The 19,889-nt window shown below is 38.9% G+C and overlaps 1 protein-coding gene across 4 annotated transcripts in view; it reads left to right on the top strand.

The window, feature by feature from the left end:
- LOC150078422 (cytotoxic granule associated RNA binding protein TIA1-like) overlaps positions 1 to 19,889 on the top strand; it is a 695,656-nt gene that overhangs the window by 274,502 nt on the left and 401,265 nt on the right. Inside the window, exon 1 of one of the 4 annotated variants that reach the window (XM_090385388.1) lies at positions 15,475 to 15,948. The exons of the other annotated variants lie outside the window; for them this stretch is intronic. Within the exon in view, the coding sequence (XP_090241514.1) occupies positions 15,882 to 15,948 (67 nt within the window). The 5' untranslated portion in view covers positions 15,475 to 15,881. Of the gene's footprint in view, positions 1 to 15,474; positions 15,949 to 19,889 lie in introns of those variants that run through there. 4 annotated transcript variants of the gene reach the window in all.

Raw genomic sequence — 19,889 nt, 5'->3', positions numbered from 1 at the left:
ACCCCGGAAATTATTGTTTGTATGAAGTGCAAAGTTATAACATTAAGAATAAAAAGTAAATTTCGTATTGCAGTCTGCCATTTGCTATAAAATCTCTGCATGAACGTGATCTACCTATACCTTTGTACCAGAAACTCTCAATACGATTTCATTATCGGATTATAAATATAATGCATATTATCATCCACACAAAATCATTTATATCATTCATACAAAATGAGATAAATGATTTGGAGAAAGAGATTTGGTACTACTGTCTTCTACAGAAACTTTGCAATCAAGACTCAAGCTATTCCCTCCAGAGAATTTATTCCTTTGGTTTTCAAACAGAACGAGGAGTTCATTCCATACTTTTCTCAAGAAGATCTACTTGTCTATTTCAGAAATATTTCCCGGTTAATGACTGACTGCCCTAAGAGCTCAGTTCTTCCGAATTGTTCCCATCGGTTCTTCCGAAACGAATCCATCTTCCTGAAAGACATCTCTTGTATAATCACTTCCCTTTTCACTGTTCTGCTAAGTTTGGCCCACCTCTGACGAATATACAGCACCATTGACATAGTTGGTGATACCTGCCTTTTTGATAAGTAGCTGATACTTCTCTTGGAGTTGTGCTATTTATTTAAGAGTAATGAAATACCGAGGCAACTCTTGAGATAATTATCCCAAGGGGGAAATAATTTTCGGCTTTCCGATTTGACCTGAAGCTGGGAAAAATGAAAGGATAACATTGTCTTAATAATCCTCAATGACATTTTCCACTAGGTTTGAAACTATGATCTTTTAATCCAAAGTTTATAAGAGTTTCGGCTGTCTTCAACGATAAAATGTCTTGTCCCTACGAAAGCGAACACTGCCAGATCATGCTCCAGTTCTAAAACTTAAATAACTCCCTATTTAATATTAGGAACGTCTTTATTTACGGTGGAGACTCCATAGTCGGTACTCTGGCATTGGATATCAAGCAAATGTTACGAATAAACTGGATGAGACAAGAAAAATTGTGAGATAAAAGTCCAGATAAAACAGCAGAGTTTCAATGAGAAGGAAAGAGAGCGTCACATAGCGTAGAAAAAAGGAATTGGTACTGATCGTGTTGCATAAAAATCTGGCAAAAGCTAAAAATCAGAATAGAAACAGAAAAGAAAAGCTATGTGAAGCTACGAAACATAGAAAGATTTGAGAAAGAATAAGAAAGATTTTCTCGTAACAGATAGGTAATGTGTGGTGCATAAAAAGAGAAAGGAGATTTATCGGAATTCCTTAGTGACTTGGTATCCACCTGGAAAGCGTTTTCTCTACTTTATTTTGTAAACTATTAGAGTATAGGCTCGGTTAAAACAAGTTTAAAAAAATATATGTTCTTCTTTAGTATTTCGGCGAAAGTTTTTATGATTTGACAGTAACGCTGTCTTTATTATTTTATTTTTTGTCGTTATCGGCAACATTGTCCCATTGTACCACAAGTAAAGGAAGAATCCGACATCAAAATATGAGAGTTTCTTCTTTTCTTGCCTTAAAAAATAGACCCATGGGTCTAATAAGCTTCAAAGCATTCTACGAGTTGAATTCTAACAGATAAGAAGTGGAGGCCAATTATTTTAGCTGTCAAAATTGTTCCAAGTGTGGGTTGCTTTGCATAAATAACATAGCTGAGCCTTACCTTTGGGACCACCATGCTGGGAATCAATACAAATTACAGAAGAGTTCTAACCCAGCTTGAGCGATATGGAGGTAAATAATTTGCACGTCATCTTGTCCTCTTCTGACTAGTTTGGCTTGTTTCGTTTACATTATTTTACAGGTGTCGATTTGCTTTCAGCCAGCAACACGGAAATCACTGCGCTTCGTCACCAGAGGTTCCTTCACCTTCAGTTGGCTGTTAGTTGCGAATTACTCTGAAGTCGTTAAAACAGTTAACCAGAAAGTATAATTTCTGCGGTACCTTTTTCTCATAAGAGGACCTCCTCCTCCTCTTCATAATGTACGGCATCCAAAAAATACAGGAATTTTGATTAATTTGAATCGATACATGTGCATCTTGTCCTAGCTTATTTAGAACAATATACATTAAATATTTGCATTTTATAATATTGATCAATAGTTAGATTTTTGTAGAAAATTTACAACTACGTCTATGTGACACCACGCTTTATCTTTTAGATAATCCACAGAATAATCTGCCACGGTTAAATTTGATAGCCTTTGCCACCTTATAGGTCCGCGACAGTTTTTCCACTTTCCATGACCAGTAGAAAAAGAGCAAGGGGATGAAGACAGTAAATGTTCCCTCCAAGTTGTGGATACATAAATAATTTAACATGTCCCCCGTGATAGTATAGTGGTTTGACTACTTTTCACTCGTTTGAACAGGTCTGGGCTGTCTATGAATGGAGGAATTTCTGTCGTTAGTCGAGGCTGTGGTTAGTCGATCTCAGGCGGAGGAATAGGGTTCACCCCTTGAGTTATTCTGGTTTTTCTTCGCGCACCACATGCAGTCGGCCCATGAATACACACTTCTACAGACACAATACACAAATACGGATTTGGTAACGCCCGGGAACCGTTAAAATAATAATTATAAATTATTATTTTAACTACTTTCAGGAAGATTCAATTATGGCGATTAGCAGACTTAGTTAATTTGGAAATCGCTTTGCCAGACCAATTTTTCCCAACCAAATAATTTGGTTGAGAAAATTGTCCTTGTCGTAACTCATTGCATGAAACTTTTGCGCAAATTCCAAACATCTCTCGAGTCGTCTTCATTGAAAATAGGGACAAATTCAGGTTGTACAAACCTTGAATCCAATGTCTTGGAATAGCTTCTATAGGTTATCACTGCTAACTCCATTTGTAATTTTTCTTGTTCTCTCTCATCAAATGAATTATTTTATGAGATCAGACAAATTGGTTATTAAAAAACAATCCCTTCTACCTTCCCAATCAGAGTATACATACGCGTGGTACGATACTTGAATAAGAAATATCTTCCAGACTATAGTGCAAGATTGTATTACTTTTTTTGTCCCTTGAATTAAGGTGCTGGATGTACTTATTAAATTGCAATAATGGTATTTTTATAGATTGGTCTGAAGTAATTGAAGAGCGCAGTTTCAGAGTTATTTTAGAGTTAAGATTTTATAATCTAACCACATAATATTCTTCCATGGACATGTATTTTAATTCTTATTTTTTTTAATTTATAGATTTGGTGGTGTCCTGCAGTAGTTCAGATTAGTTAGCAAGCAGGAATTAAAATTGTTATATCAAGAAATAAAATATGAGTTGAGATATGATTACATATGACAATGTTTGTAGATGTACGGTTTAGTCGTCATGTCACGATATTGCAGATGAGCTGCGAAATGGAACAAAAGGAATTTTATAATTGATTGAGAAAGTTAGAGCTTTCAGAGACTCGTTTTTTCTGCAGGCAAAACCTTTACAAAACTTTTCCGTCTCAGATTTTAGGTTGTTGAAGTTGCCAAATGTGTTTGTTGGGAAGTGCTTCGTTAGACTATCAAGTTTGTTGAGCGCCAGTTGAAGCTGAGGGCTAGGATTTCTTGGAGTAGGAATTAGCCGAGTTTTGACCCCTGGTCGCACCAGGTTCCCACCAGCTTCTCTTTGGCTGTCCATAGTGCAACGTGCTTTATTCTTTATGCAAACAAATTGCAGTGTAAAGGTGAGACCGTCATCCCACACTAATCCAAGTGCGTTTTGATCTTTTGTAAGCAATATTGATATAAACATTTTGAAGGTTGGATGTAGCGCGCTTTTCCTATATTTCTATAGACCAAGATTTCAATGTGTAGCGTTTCATTTACTAACCTTGTTATGGGAAAGCTATAAAAATAAGTGACTTTGTTTAGCCCGTCTGTGTACTTGGTTGTTACACGCAGTGAGCAGCAAAGACCACATCTGGCATGGCAGAGTAGTTTGTTTGCACATAGTGAGCTTTATTCCTGGCATTTCTATGGACAGTAAAGCATGCCATTTTGATACGCAGCTTACAACGAGTCTGCTTCGTGAAACGTATTGAAAGAAAATGTAAGAAACAGTGTACCATCAGCTGTAAGTGGTCCTACTGTCCCTTAATGAAAGTCAGAGCTATTCATTCACTGACGTCGTCTCAAACCGCGTGCTATGCACTAAAGTTCCGTAGTTGCCTAACAACTTTCAAAACGTCAGCAGAAATTGCGTTTACTTTTTGATAATTATAAGAGGCGTTTTCGAGTGATATACGTTTCAGGGCATCTTCCTTTTATCATCCTTCGCATCTCTTTTAGAAGATTAAGTTCCATTCAGTTACCAACCTGTTCATCTGCAGGTGAATGAAATGAAGCGCATCCTAAAAGACGGGCCATCTCGCTCCCTTTCTCTGCTAGCAGGCCTGCCGAGTGAGCCTCTTCACTACCTGAAAATAAATAAAACGTTGCGCACCTTCAAAGATGTGCGAGGTAGAGACAGAAATAAGGGCGGCAGTAATAGCACACAATGAAACACTTTGCCATCAAAAGGTTCGTTGAACTTAATATTCCTTCTCCGGTTTCTTTAGAAAATGTTCCGGGTGAACAGATTCAGCGAGCGTTGTATTTAGTTTCGAGCCGACCTCATCACCATAATAAATAGTACGACTGTTATTTAGTAAGTTAAATCTTTGTGAGACTGAATTCCTTTCTCTTCGTGCCTAAGTCATAGAACGTGTGAGAATAATATTCCTCCACAGGAAAATTACTTGTATTCAAGACAGCTCAACTGTTTTCAATCGAATAGCGGTTGGTGTCGTGTTTTGCATTTTATCATGAAAGATATCGCGAAACCACCCTGTATCTGTATCACGTGGTTAATCTGTTTATAATTAGAATTAATGAAAAGCAGTCTAATATCGAAAACCCTAAAAATTATATTATTATAGTTTAAAATTTACATTTATCGGAAGGACAAATAAAAACATATTTCGATACTGAGAAGAATGCAAAGTTGCGTGCGTGTGATCAGAATAATTCCCATAAATTGCTAGTTTACTGGGACTACCTCCTTTAAATAAATAAATGAATTAGTCATCAGATTACTTTAAGATTCTTTCTTCATTCTTCTGATTATTTCGGTGAACTTTAAATATTAATTTAAAATATCAAGAAGTAGAAATGCTTGTGTTGTCTCTTCGATTATTATTTCCATATTGAACGATTCTTTGGTAGAACAATTCCTCCTATAAAGATGGAGTAATATTTCACTTCTTCCTGTTGTAAATATAAAATAAAATATTAATTTCATACATACAAGATATATATGCAATTTGTGGTGGTTGAAAAGTCATTATCCATCTTCATTCTCCTTCTACAAACACACAGTAGTGAATGAACCTGTCCATAGTAATACAAAGGAGTTCAGTCACCTCTGGAAGTATTCATTATGTAATAACTCGTGCATTTGCAGAGTAGTAATTGCGCTAAGACAGGGGAAAATGTCATAATTTGTTGGGGTTTTATAATAGGATGATTGCTGGTGCGAGGGTAAGTGTCCCCCCCCCTCTCTCTCTCTGGTTCTCATAGAAAAATGACAGTACAGTAGTAGAACATCCAAGCTCTTGAAATGAAGCATGTCTTTAACACTTTGGTTAGTGTATATACTAACCAAATAATTTATTTCCATAAATAGAGGAAACCAGTCTTGTCTCTAGGGGTAGGAATGTGTACAATTTAGCGCAGTTATCATTTAAAAGAGAATATGGTCTTCGTTATGTGAATTCCATGTGGGATTCACACAAGGTGATTGCCGAGTTCAACCTTATGCATCTTAGATACAAATTGTATACAATTTTGATACTTAATCATACAAATGATTAGAGGTAAGTAAATACATCAAATGTGAGAGGCAAATGGCGTAATAATTAAGGAAGTGAACTTATTCTACTTCTGCTAAAATACGAAAAACTCGCACGTTATTCCCATCGTTAAAAAGTTCCTATCCAATTCCTCCTTGAATCTCTCCACCTCTGCCGACTTTCAAACAATTTATTCTAACATTACACAACGCGCTTCCCGAAGGTAAAATTGGTAAGGTCTAATCTACTGTTCTTCTCTAATATTGTATGTTGTGCCATCTGGTTCTTACCTCGCTCACCGGTGGCCCTCGTGGGTAGCACAGTTGGTAGAATCCCGTTCTCCCCCATACCTGGTGGGAAAGACCTGAGTTCGAGTCCCATCGACGACATGTGGAATTTTTATGGGTCTTTTTTACAATGTGGCTGAGTTATCAATCTCAGGCATGATTTTTTCCGGGAAAATCGGATTTTTCGTCCAGAAAACAGAAAATCGACCACAGAACACACGCAATTTACAAATAATACACACGGAACGACATGGTCTTAGTCGCCAATGCTCCTAAAACCCTACAAGAAGGAGAACACTGTCGGTGAGAATATTCCTCCCTCAATCACTTTATTACACCTTATCTAATCTTCCCCAAGGTGTCTAGTTGCTAATCTTTGCAGACCACATCTTCTAAGCCTTTACATATAGGTATAATGTTCAGCGCTCTTCACTAATTTAGTCGATCTTCTTTGAATATTCTCAAGAAGTTCTACATCTTTCTTTAGATGCAACCTCTAGACGTCGATACAGCGTTCCAATTGTGATCGCACCAACTTCTTTTAGAAAGAATAATGATCGCCTTTCTGATTGCAAAATTCCAATGACTCATACAGTCCCTGTTGAACTTCGTGTCTTTCTGTATCATAATTCCCAAGTCTTTCTCATCTTCAACATTCTTTAATTCTTCCCAAACCTATATACTGCTCCTGAGCTTCTCTTCCCTAATTGCAATATTTGGCGTTTGTAAAAATTAAACTAGCTGCTATTATTTAGTTTGTACTTGCAATCTGTCCTAAGACAATTTGTCCTGTGCAAATCTTCAATACATATTAGCATTTTACAGAATTAGTAATCATTGAAAGGAGTTATCGTTGAGTAGGCAGTCATCGAGACTTCGACAGCCAGTCTTGTATCGAAGGGAAAGTCTACAGATAATAGTAGATATATATACAGTATGTGAAATGATCGATACACGAAAGGTATCCACCTGTTATGCGCATTGCTTTGTGGTAGTTAGATTCGTTTTTTGCACAGTACATCGTTAATTGAATATTTTTTCCTAGACTAGGAAAATTGCTGCAGAATTTCGTGATTAGATTGAAATGAAAACTGTCTGGACTATGATCATGGCTGTGACCCTTCCTTCCGTTGGCAACACTTGGAACAGGAACAAAAATAAGTGATAGAGAAGAGTAGGATTTGGTGTAGTGCATTAGAGCTGCGTCTGTGTGCGGCACTAGTATGCTGTGTCTCTAATTGAGTGTATCCTTCGGTCGGCTTGCTGGATGAAAAACTTGTATTTCTGTGTATAAAAATCATGCAACCACCTGGACCATTAACTCAGCCAAGTTGTGAAAAAAAAAAAAAACATGAAAAATTGATCTTTGTAACTGGTATGCCCATGCTAGTTTGACTTTCATGATAATAGTTGCTGTTCTTGAGAAAGAATGAATCCAGAAGTTATTTTTCTAGATACTGATTTGTTCCCTGCAGGCTTTGTATGCGCATTTCTGTATGGTCTCATTATGGTACGCGCATTTCTGGAAACACATTTAGTTACAATCAACATCCAATTCTTATCATTATTCGATTTACTTTGGAGTAGGAGCACTGGCCGCTTGACTGCAGCTCGTTAATTCCTGGGACCAATGATTGATAAACCATTAGGAGACGTTTAGATCTCGGTGAACTGAAGCGAGTTTGCATATTTCAACTAATAATTATAGAAAATATATTTAAAACATCGACAAAAACAGTATTTTTTCTGCTCCTTAGCTAAAGTTTCTGGATTATTTCATTTCCTGATATGGCAAAGAAAAGTTCGCTAAAGGGATTGCACGTGATTTTCAGAATTCAAACAAAATAACTTGCAAACGTGTTCTCTCAGTCCGTCAACTTCACTTCTTCACCTTCAATAGAGACTTGAGATGATCAGGAAGACACGAGTGGCAGAGAAACAGATTTATTTCTGTACCTACACACAACACTGATAAATTATTGCTATGGTCAGAACTTCGTGCATTCACCTTGCCTTATGCGGTCAATAGATCCGTCCGCTCCTGTTATAGACGAGATCCAAGGCCTGCGGGATTTTATCCCATTTCTTGTAGCGATATCTGTTTTAGGGAGTCCCTGGAGGTGGGCTGTTTCTATCCTATTCGATGGCAATAATCGAGGATGGACCAGACATTTTCTTTAAAGTTAGGTCTAGGCGATTGGTTGAGCCACGGGGAGGGAGGAGATCTCGCTGCCCTTGCACTTAACTTTTTTTTTATTCTTGCACTGAAACTTCCTTATAGAAGTCCTCTCAGAAAATATATTTTCTCTTTGATAGTACTAAGTGTTGCTCTCAAGACAAAATTGTTTCGCTTTCAGTTTTGTTTTTAGCTCCAACGTTGGAACTCAGCCATGTGCGGTAGAAATTAGAAAGACCATCTTCCATAAATTCGCTTGTTTTCCATAAAATTATAGTACTTTGCATTCTTTAGGGCAATTTTTCTGGAGTAGTTAACACAGAAGTCTGTGTTTCATTTAATTACATACCTTCTTCCAAGGCATCACTTAGGAATTTCTATTCACCATTAATACAAAAGTATATTTTTCCTATTGTTTCCGATTTTTTTTGCTTGTTTTTATGCATTTTTTGGAATGAAAACTCGACGTCTGTGATTGTGTTGAGGAGGAGGAATACAAAACATGTTCGTATACACTGATGCTAATATTGTGTTGAAAGCAGTTTCTCTGTTACACTGATATACCATTAGGTGTATCAGTATCATCAATTATTAACAAAAATATTACAGTTATAACAAAATATTACAGCACAAAATGCAAATATTTATGGAAACTTTAATCTTTGTTATACAGTATATGACCAGACGTATTCAAACCATCCACGAATATTGTGCACTGCACCAGAAGCCCCACGCGCATGCTTATCGACTGAGATGTGCCGATACAGATCTAGTGGTCTGCTGCTTGTGTAGTAGTATTACGTGAGCAGCCAGTACCATGGATCTCAACTGATAAATTTTCAACACCGGACGACGGTTGGATGCCACATCAGTAACCTTTATATATACGCAAATACGACGTCTGAACCTTCCAAAATCCACTGTGGTTCACTGTCATACAGCGAACCATGCAGTGTTGCTGTACATGCAGGGTTTCGGGACAGTGACGTCGAAAAGAAGGCTTCATCAGTTCAGATCTTGGGATTCAGCCTCATTGAACGAAAGGGGGGAGCTGGATGTTTTGGAAAAACTTTTTGGGCTACTGCGACCAAAACGTTCCTTCTTTCAAACTAACTCTGACTTCACTTGGCCAAAAATAACCCGAAGCCAAAACATTTCCCATAAAAGTGTACAGCAGATGCGAGAAAGCTCAAAATAAGATTCGGTTTTCTTCTTCAATACGAAGCCTTCTTTATAATGGCAGGCTCCACCCAATAACTGCACTTCCACTGAACACATACGCTGGTATATTTCCAGTCGAATGTGAGGTTCCACAAAATGCATCCATTCTTTGGAAGTTGTGCGAAAGAAACGAAGGCACAAAAAATCGCAAATATATTCACAAACGAGTACGTGAATATGAGTAACCAAATACGAAACCTAAAACGTCAAGAAACAAAAATAATTCTAATAACGTTCCTCACACATTAACACTATAATGTTTCCTCGTGAGGATCAGTAGCTGCCCACTTTCTGGGTATTTTTGCGTCCCAGAAAGTAAGCCGTTCTTGTGCCCCTTTGATAAAAAAAAAGAGATAATCAGAAAGAGATTCTGAAGAGTTTGTGCTTCAGATTGCCGGCCCTGATGAGGTTATTAATTAATAATGAACCAGCAATATCCACTCCCAGGTAATAGTTGCTTTAATAAGAAATAACGAATGCATTATTAAGAAGAGGAAAGCGAGAGCTTCTTTAATCGTCCTAGAACCTCCCTAGCGTACTTTGTGGATTAAGATCAAGAGCTGTAATCTAATCCAGTCCAAACGCGTTATACGTCTTTTTTTCTTATTCATACATTCGGCGAGTCTTGGGTGGCCTGGAATCGCCTTGTATTAAAATGAATTCCGGACACAGTACCTGCAAAGGAGAGAAAACTGAGACTTCTGTGGTCGATTCCCCCTCCTCTCTTACATGGGCTACAGGCACAGTTGTTCTCTGATTTCTCTCTCCAGTTGAAAGTCCGCCGAAGAGAGTTTGTATACAGAATAATCTTCATTTATTTCTGAGTTAACGCTTCTCAACTTCCGTAGAAAAGAACTCCCTTGCGTTAGGGTTAAAGGAATCTTAAACTACTAATCACTTTTCATGAACGCCCTTCCGTAAACAGATGGCTTGAAACAATCTTTCCTGTGGCACAGCCCTCGCCGGTAGCACAGTGGTTGTGATCGCTATCTTTTCACACAGTGTGGAAAGGGTTTTGTTCGATTCCTTCAATATGGGAAGAATTTTTATGGCCTTTTTCACAATGACCGAGTTAATCGGTCTTGGGCAAGAATTGCCCACTTCTTCATCCCGTAACTTGAGCTTGCGGGAACAACGCACTGATGCCTCATAGCTTTATTTGCGTTGGTAAAAAAAAAAAAAAAAAACAGCAACAGCAGTAACATCTGTCAATGGAAAGTTCCACTCCGAATCAAATTGATGCTAAGATGTACCACAGAGACTACTGTCTCTGTGGTACATTTTAGTTATGGTAATACAAGCATATCGGTCGTCCTGTGACGAAGTAACCATAGAGCGGCCTTGAGCAGATCTGCGTGACACATTTACTTTCTCCTAGAATTGTCCTCATAACCTACTTATCACACACAATTCGACATTCAGCCATCATGCCACCTTTTTGGCCTGCTTCCATTTTCGCTATTGCCCTCCACCCCCCAAAAATTCCTCAAAATGATGTCGCCTTGACATTTTTAAAATTGCTCGTGACAAAATTCGCAATGTGCACTTCAAGGGTGAATGAAAAGGGAAGATTCGAAACATTTTTATAAGTGCCTTGGTGTATTTGTAAAAATTTTTATGCCAATTATATCAGTCCGTTATATTCGACATATTTTTCCGGTTTTTCTGTCTTCGAGGATTAAGCGATATATTTTATTTATTTTAAATTAAAACTTTTGGATACCGGTGTAACAAGAATAAATTGAAACCAAAAGGGTGGCTCATCTTGTTTCTTATCATTGGGTACAGTAATCCGTAGAGAAAAGCTTGAAAGCATTTATCTTAATATTTTTATTTTTGGTAATATCATTGGTTGCTGCTCAGATGGAATATGCATAAAATGTAATCCAATGCAGACATAAGGAATGACAAGTTTACTAGCTCGCTGTGCCCTACACATGCTCTTCTTTGTCGCTTCACTCTAGAGTTTGAAGATTAATTCTTGGTCACAACTGCAGCCAAGATCGGTATGTCTCAATTTGTTTATGCATTTTCCTGTATTGTTTCTGAATGTCTTAGTGTTAGTGAAAGTAATTTGAGTTAACTTTCTGCTCTTCGGTGAAAGTCCCAAGGGTCTCCAAAATGAGCTTCCTTGTTGTCAATCATTACTGAAGTTTATGCGGTTATTCTGCTTGTTTTGTATTCTATTTTTGTGTAAACAAAAACCTTCACGTCATCTGCATTAAAGATGATGATGATATTACGTACAGCCAGGAATGGTTCTGAGGTGCCTGCTTGATGGGATTCCTCCTTCTGGAATGCCACTTGGGATTTCAGAAGGAGAAATCCCTCTGTTTCTTTATAATTAATTACCAGGTTCATAAATTCAATTCATTTTGCCTTAACTATAATTTGAATTTATAAATTAGTAATGATTTATTTCAAATTTTAAGAAATTGAGTCGTTTGATTCATTTTATGCTTGATCATCAAACATTTCCTTTTTATTAATAGAAATATAAATAGCCATTGGCATTAAGAAGAGTCTTCTATTATCGCTCACTGACCTCACACTTTTTTTATACCTTGCCTGAATTAGCCCGCCTCGGGCAGGATTTGGCGGTTTTTCCTCCGGAACTCTCGTTTCTTTCATCCAGCAAAACAAGAAAACTGACCATAGAATACACGCAACTTATAAACAGTACAACTAAGGCTCCTGACCATAGAATTCATGCAACTTATAAACAGTACACAGTACAACTAAGGCTCCTCACAGCTTTGATTGCTCTAGTGCAGGAACAAAACCACATAATAACAAAATTCGCAAAACCGCGATCTCTGCCATAAATTCCTTCTTATCTGATATTTGGTTTGAACAGCATCTAACGGATAACCTTAACGTTGTGGACTCTACTGTTTAAAATATTGATGCTCTTTACTGTCTTGAATTTGGAGCTTAAGTCAAGTTCCGTTCTTCCCATGGGTTGACTTCACAATGTCTAGAAAAGAGAAATACGTGATTGGTATGGCAGTCTCCGTTGCCATCCACAGGATTCGATATTGCGTCTGCATATTGCATGTACTTTAAGGTCTGTCTATTGCACGTGCATTCTCTGCTTCTATAAAGAATGCCTGGGGCTAATCGCCCGATCACCGCCATAAGTTGAGAACCTCCCTGGATACTCGCTGTGCCTTGAAGATATTTGGAGTATTAAGTGAAACATTTGGATTTTCGAGCCCAGAACAGAACCTTTGATATTGTTTCGACCCTAGCAGTAGTATTACAAAGTGCAATATAAGTTAGAGGGGAAACAATTTATTCGAATTTGTACAAACTGTATTCATATTTAGAGTTATATCGAATGAAAAAATGTGTAAACTCAGTGACTTCATGTTTACATCTTAAGCCACTTATGTCTCTAGTTAATTCCTTGAAAGGCGCTCCAGAACAGTCAAGCATGTTGCCAAACAATATCTTCGTTACAGCTGCAGAAAAATCGCTCAGATACTCCAGAATCGTACAAGAGAGACTGTCAGCGTCCTTATCCAATGCAGGAAATTGCATCGAAAGGTTTCACAGAAATTCTGTGGCACACGAACCCCTGATTACAAAAGTCCTCAGCAAGATGAAAATGGTGCCATTCTCACAGAAAGTATAAATTGGAGAGCGTAAATGCATTCTTTGAGGAGATGGCTTGCAGTGTACACTGTTTAAACTCTATGGAAGAATGGGCTTCCATAAAGTTTAAACAGTAGAGCTACAACTTAGCGAAAACCAAGAAAATGCTTCCATATGGGATGGATTGTCCGACTTTGAGGTAAAGTGGTGGAAGCGCGATGGTGTGCGTATGATTTGCACTAGGCCAATGTGCTGATATCTGTCCGTTTCTTTCTGTAAATTGTGCATTTATCTGTCCGTTTCTTTCTGCATTTCTAATCTGCATTTCTTGTCTTACAAGCGTGTAAGTTTCGTTTTTACTAAGTATCGCCATCGCATTCGATCCCTCATGAATCTTGTAAGAAAGGTTGGATCCAAAGCACTTGTTGAAGACATTTATTGAATCTTCTTTTTTTAACTTTCAATTTGAGCTGAGTCAATTGTCCCCCGATGGCGATTTTTATCCCATTTTTTCAACCCAAAACTACCTTCCAACACAGGAAACTCCACATATGCTCCTACCTTTCATGTTACACATAATCTTTAAAATCCTATTATATAAGTTCAACCGGATCAACTTATATAAAGATGCGTACAAGGATCGCCCACATTTCAACATCTTTTGTTCTGCCAGCGGGAACCGGTTCGCGGTGAAAACACCGACAGAGAAACGGTTTCACTAAAATGCCCCCCTAACAGCAAACACATCGACAGCTTAAAGAGTCCCGTCCCTTCACACCAGGGTGAAGTTTAGCGATCTGGTAGGTGGCGGAAAAAGACAGCGACAGAAAGAATAACCATTTTTATCGCATTAGGCGCCTGACCGCTGATAAAATTGAAACGAAGGGCAGCGGACCATGCAAAACAAATTATGTACGGAAGTGCGTGTATGCTTGAGTTCGGGTGTGTGTCTGTGAGAGAGAGAAAGATGGAGTATTTCATGAATTAGTTCCATAACAGCAACGTTGTTTACTCAGTCTAACTCCGAAAATTAATGGCAACTCAAAGTCAGGTGGAAAATCTTGTAAATTATACAAATAAATAAAAAATCATTCGTGGAAAGGACGTCCTCACTTGAAGCAGATTTGTAGATTATGCTTGGATGCTTTGCATCTGGTGGAACAGACAAAAAGTGCACCAATGATTCGTTATGGACAAATTATGAAACTAATCTTGTTAAACATGAAGAGATCGCGTGGATGTTTCTTCGGGTGTACACATTGCTAACAACGGGGATAGCAACGCCTAAAAATAGTCTCATTTGTCCTTTCGCACAATACGAATCCACTTATCCTTGGAGATGTTAGCTGTATTGCTCGCTATAAAACGAACTTCACTTCGGCATGATCTACAAACAGTCCTTTCCCCCCCCCCGCACCCCTTCAAGGATGGTAGCAATTTTCTGAGAAACTTCCGAGTCAGAGACACTCTTGGGAAATTCCTAAACTAAGAAATTCTTCGGCCACGTTACTGAGGCGCTGTTGATTGTTCTCTTTCCGAAGGGAGGTTCCATTTCCGGAACCGAAGTGTACACCGAAGATGCACGCGCACGAGAGAAAGTGCAGAAGTAAAATAAAGAAGAAATTGGAAGAAAATGTACTGTGTTACATTTTCTGTTACAGCGGGGGAATTCGTATGTCGAGCAAGCTTATATTGCGAGGAGTTTGCAAATAGGTTTCGGGTGAAAGAATATTAATACAGTCCCCAGCCACCCTCAGAAGAAGAAATTATGTCAACGGAGTGGGGTAGGACTTCCCACGCACACATGCACGAACTTGCGCGTAAGGGACACGCGCGCGCATACACTCACGCGGACTAAGGATGGTAAAAAAAGAAACGTAAAGCTGCGAACCTCGAGGTGGCAACCAATCCACTTGCGGGGCCCCCTCTTCCTTCTGACACGTTCTGGGTAAGGCAGAGAATCGGGGCGCATCTGAGCCTCCTCACGTTGGCAGTAAATGTGTGACGAGCACTCTCGAATCGACACGTCAGGCATCGCCGTTCCCGTGGTGTCTCGTGAAGAAACCGATACTCCGGCTTTGGCCGACTGGTCCGTAACGACTGCAAACGGCCCCTCCTTTCTCCAAATTTTACAATTTGGCCATTTATCTCGTGCCCAGAGCCTCTCGCAGTGGCAAGTGTCGGAGGTTCGAGCTCGCAGCTCACCGTCCGGGATAAACGGGAAGGACGAAAGGGAGGGAGGGCCATTGACGGGCATCAGCCAATCAGAGCGAAGGCGCCAACCGCAGTGCTCGGACGGAGAGGAGCAGCGCTACACACACACACGGACACAGACACGGACACACACACTACACACACACGTACAACGCACAACCAGCATTGACATTGCCGCTCGTGGGGCCCTTTCGTGCACGTTCCGCTGCCGTCTCACCGTGCACCGGAAGTTCACCCCCACCTTGATACTAACGGAATACGGGACTGAAGCCGAGACTCGCAGAGCCATCAGCGGAATTTTAGGATAAACGAAAGAGAAAGAAGGACAAAGAGAGACAGACGAGCTTTTCACTGTCCGGTCCGTATTCCCTTCTACTCCACTTGCGTTGCTAAGGCGACGGCGATTCCTGTTCCCATCTCCGCTCGTCTGTCGCCGTGCACCGTCCATGGTTGAGTCGTGAGTCGATCGGCTTAATAACAGCGGGTCAACGTGGCGGGTCCTGTGTACCCCTGGGATCACGTGCTTCTGCAGTACGGCCGTTCCGTGCCTCGAGACATGACCACCGTCGCGCTTGTGCCTCACACCAAGCCCGAGATGAGAGCGGAACCGAAGAAGCTGGCAGGTAACGTAATGCTTTTCCCCTAATAGCTGGTTAGGGCTAACTCTCGCGTTTCTTGCAGAAGCTCGTTGCTCGAGCAGGCGTGCCACGGCACTGCCGTTCGTTCCCTTTCTCGATCGAGGTGCCGTTACTAAGGGTGTAGGTAGTGCGATACACGTCAGCGTCAGCTGACTCACTTTCCAAACGCCAGTTAGTGTTCTGCTCGGCTGTTCTTTGTCCGCTCTGTGGGATCGTGTCTGTATCGAATATTGTGTGTCCACAACACTTTCAAAATGGATCCTCGCTCTGTGGCGCAGTTCGTGACTCCTCCGTGCTGCTGAACGAACGATATTGCATTCAGGTATCGATTCTTACTTTAACGTTAAAGTGGTCTACTGCGAACCTCCTTTTTAATTATTTTGGGCTCGCACCACCACCACGTTTCTCTTCCAAAAACTGCGCACGAATCCTCGGTATTATTTTCAATCTCTCTCTCTCTCTCTTTCTTTCTCTCTCTCTCTCTTGGGATCAGGTCTTTCATGTTGCACTTCGTCGGTGGGCGGTGTCTTCGACAGCTGTTTAAAAACAAACCAAAAAAAAAAAGAAAACTCATTAAAAAAAATAACAACTGGGTTGCTCCATTGTGCAACACCATCAGACTCTCCCCACACCATTACAATATTCAGTGGATCTGTACAGATCGTGTGTGCGCTTACAAATATATTCCTTTCTCTCTCTCTCTCACTCTTCTCCAATCCCTTCCTCCACGTACACCAACCGTGTCAGTTATGAAGTGTCAGGGTTCATTGAACGAAGCCATTTTGGCGGTGGAAGAACACGTGCTTCTTTTAACAGCGGCTTAATATTCGCTAATTAAAGCAATCATTGAGTATTCGGACATCAACGTACCATCTTTTCCCATCAGTTATCCAACGTTAAAGGACAAAAATAGTTAATGCTCAACAGTACTTGGCTTTCGCGCATGCTCAGGTCATTCGGTACGTGGTGCACACATTTAACATTGAAAATCACGTGTTTCTCAGCATCCCTTTGTAAAAAAAAAAAAAAAAAAAAATAGGCGTTTACACGCTCTGTATACACTTTTATCAAAACAAGGAGAGAGAGATGTAATCCAACTCGATTTCCAGAATCCAAATTTTTAAAGATTCCCACACGCTGATTTTTCTTTTTCTTTTTTTTTTTTTTCATTTATTCAATTCAATATCGTCCCATCCCTTGATTATTGTACATTGTTTTAAATTATAGTAGAATTCGAAAAAGGGAGTGCACGCGTAAAATTTATTATTAATTTATGTAGATTTCAGAAAATAACTGCATGCAGAATTTGTTGACCCTTTCCCCTAAAAATAATTACTCCCCTGAACAGATTGTAGCACGTTTTTGATACTCAATTTAATGCTGATAAAACCGTAATATGTAGCAAGGAGCAGTCCCACCACTAAAGACATTCTCTGCCATAATCTGGTCTGAATAAAGGAGCACATCCAGCAGGAGGAAATTGTCACATCTTGGTAGAATATGTGATGGTTAATTTTAACATTGTAGGAGAGACAAACATGAATTTGAAAGATGGATAAAAACCTACATTGGCAATTTTACACATATATTTGCTCTTTAATGTAATTAAAGCCAAAAGTTCCAATTTCTGCACAGTTGCAGGAGAAGTTTCTTCTTTTACTCGACTTCTTTAATTGAACAAATCATAATAAAACTGTTAGTAAAGCTGATACTTATTAATATACACAAAAGAAAAAAAGGGGAATGCTGACTTCTGTTTAATAACTACGACTAATCAGACATGGTGTTTTTACAATCAAATATCATTTTTTTCCTAATTTTCCATTAGTGACCACTCAGACAGCTTCTTCAGTCAAACATTTATTATTACATTAAATTATTTGTTATTATTATTATTTCTTTTTTGTTTTTGAAATTTTAACATTTTTATCGCGCTACAACCTCCTGCTACAATCCAACATAGTTTATCGAATATTTCTAAGATCTTCTAAACGTCTCTTTCTTAGTTGAATGTGTTCATCGAAGCTTTATTCAAAGCGGAAAAACTGCATCTCACAAACATCCGGATGCTAGAAGGAGAAAGCCTATTAAATGGGACCGAGTTTTAGTGTATGCTTAATGATGACTGACGGGAAATGGTAGGCTCGCAGTAATTGTAAAACTGACTATTGATCTTAATCGATTGTGAAGATGGCGCATTAATGGAATAATACTTACAAGATGCAATTCATCTTCTGGTGTCACCTACTGTTAAATCTTCTCAGTGTGGCACTTTCAAGATCTCAAATAGTGTTGTGTTAAAAGTGATGTATGGCACTTTCTGTATCCCGCCTGTCACCATGGAAATCGCATTCAACTTAATGAAATGAACGGAGTTTGTTTTTCGAATCAGAGAAGGCCAAGGAAGAATTCTGTTGTCTAACTTTCATTTCTAGACATTGTCCTCTGCTCTGTGTACATATCTCTATTGGCCACTGCTTCCTTCTTTTGCTCCTTTACCTTTCATCGTCAAAATTAATCCATCTGTGTTGTCCTCTTGAAATCCTTTGTGGTCATTGATTGTTATCTGATGTTTTAGGCCATTGTCATCTGGACCTTAAAGAAAATCAGAAAACGCTTGGCACCCAGTACTAAATGTTATATATACATATGTATATTTATATTTGCATGTTAAAGAAACATTTTTTTCTAAATATTTATAGATAACATATTTATTGATATAAGAAATATATGGAAGTGCATTTACTAATTGAAATCCGAAAGGCTGTAGGATTGTTTATTTTTATTGTCTCAAACACATGAATAAGGCAAATAAGGTTGTTTGAAACAATATCTTATAATGTAAATACAGAACATGAAACAGCTTAATCGCGAGTCAAATATACGAGTTTTATAACACCAGGGAATATTATAATACCTTAAATCAACCTTCTTTGTCATAAGGAATGTGAACAAGAAGGTTGATTTAAGAAGTTAACTCTTATAAACGAACGGCCTTAATGGGAGGAAAATATGAATACATTTTTCCCCTCTTGCAGGTCTTCCGGGACTCAGAAAGATTGGTTGTGGGGCAAAATAGGTCTCTATACAACATAATTTCAGAACCAGCTTCGTTGGTAGTAGATGAAATGGAAACAAAGATAGAGTTGAACAAAAAAAGTAACAGAACTTAGGGTAATAGATTCACTGAGCACCGTGGACCTCTGAATTGGATTTGAAAGTTACATTATACAAAATAGGTCTGAGATATAAACCAGAAGGGAAAAAAACACTAAGTCCAATATTTTCTATCATTCATGTAACACCTTCCCCAACTGTTACAGTGACTGTTACAGTGACATTTTTTAACACAGTAAACATATTGCACAGTGGTCGATAGAGTTTTATCTGCACCTAAAAGTGAAAACATGCAAGAAATAGCAGAAGCTGTCTAATAGAGGAGAAGTTGATGAACAAAAATTAATTCTTGATTTTACAAGCGAGACGCGAGAAGATGTGTTTAATTGAAATCGAAAGCTGTGTTTTGAGTGATGTAATATTTATAACACACGACTTAGAACTCAAATGACTGTCACTTATTAGTTGTCTTAACAAATATTAATTTCATCCTAAATGAACTAGACTTACCAATTGAAGTGATGCGAGCTCTCCTGTTTCTCGTATTCAGTGTTTATATAGTTTTTAGTCCATCACTCACTCCATGAATTAAGGGTTGGAGGGTAGAGACTTTTCGAAACACTAGCAGTACCAACCAACATTGTAAACTCTTCGTGTCCATTGTCCATCTGCATTCAGTAGTCACCAGATGTGTGCGACATGGAGTTATCGTATCAATGGATGGATTCAACCGTCCTTCAGCCTACACCAAACCTCGACCGCTTCCGGACCCCATGGCGCAAAGCGAAATGCTTTAGTTCACTAACACC

The sequence above is a fragment of the Mastigoproctus giganteus genome, chromosome 11, assembly GCF_048544385.1.
Source record: "Mastigoproctus giganteus isolate SK-2022 chromosome 11, ASM4854438v1, whole genome shotgun sequence".
Classification (NCBI taxonomy): domain Eukaryota; kingdom Metazoa; phylum Arthropoda; class Arachnida; order Uropygi; family Thelyphonidae; genus Mastigoproctus; species Mastigoproctus giganteus.
Note: the sequence above shows the minus strand (reverse complement) of the source record. Positions and strands in the feature narration are given on the sequence as shown.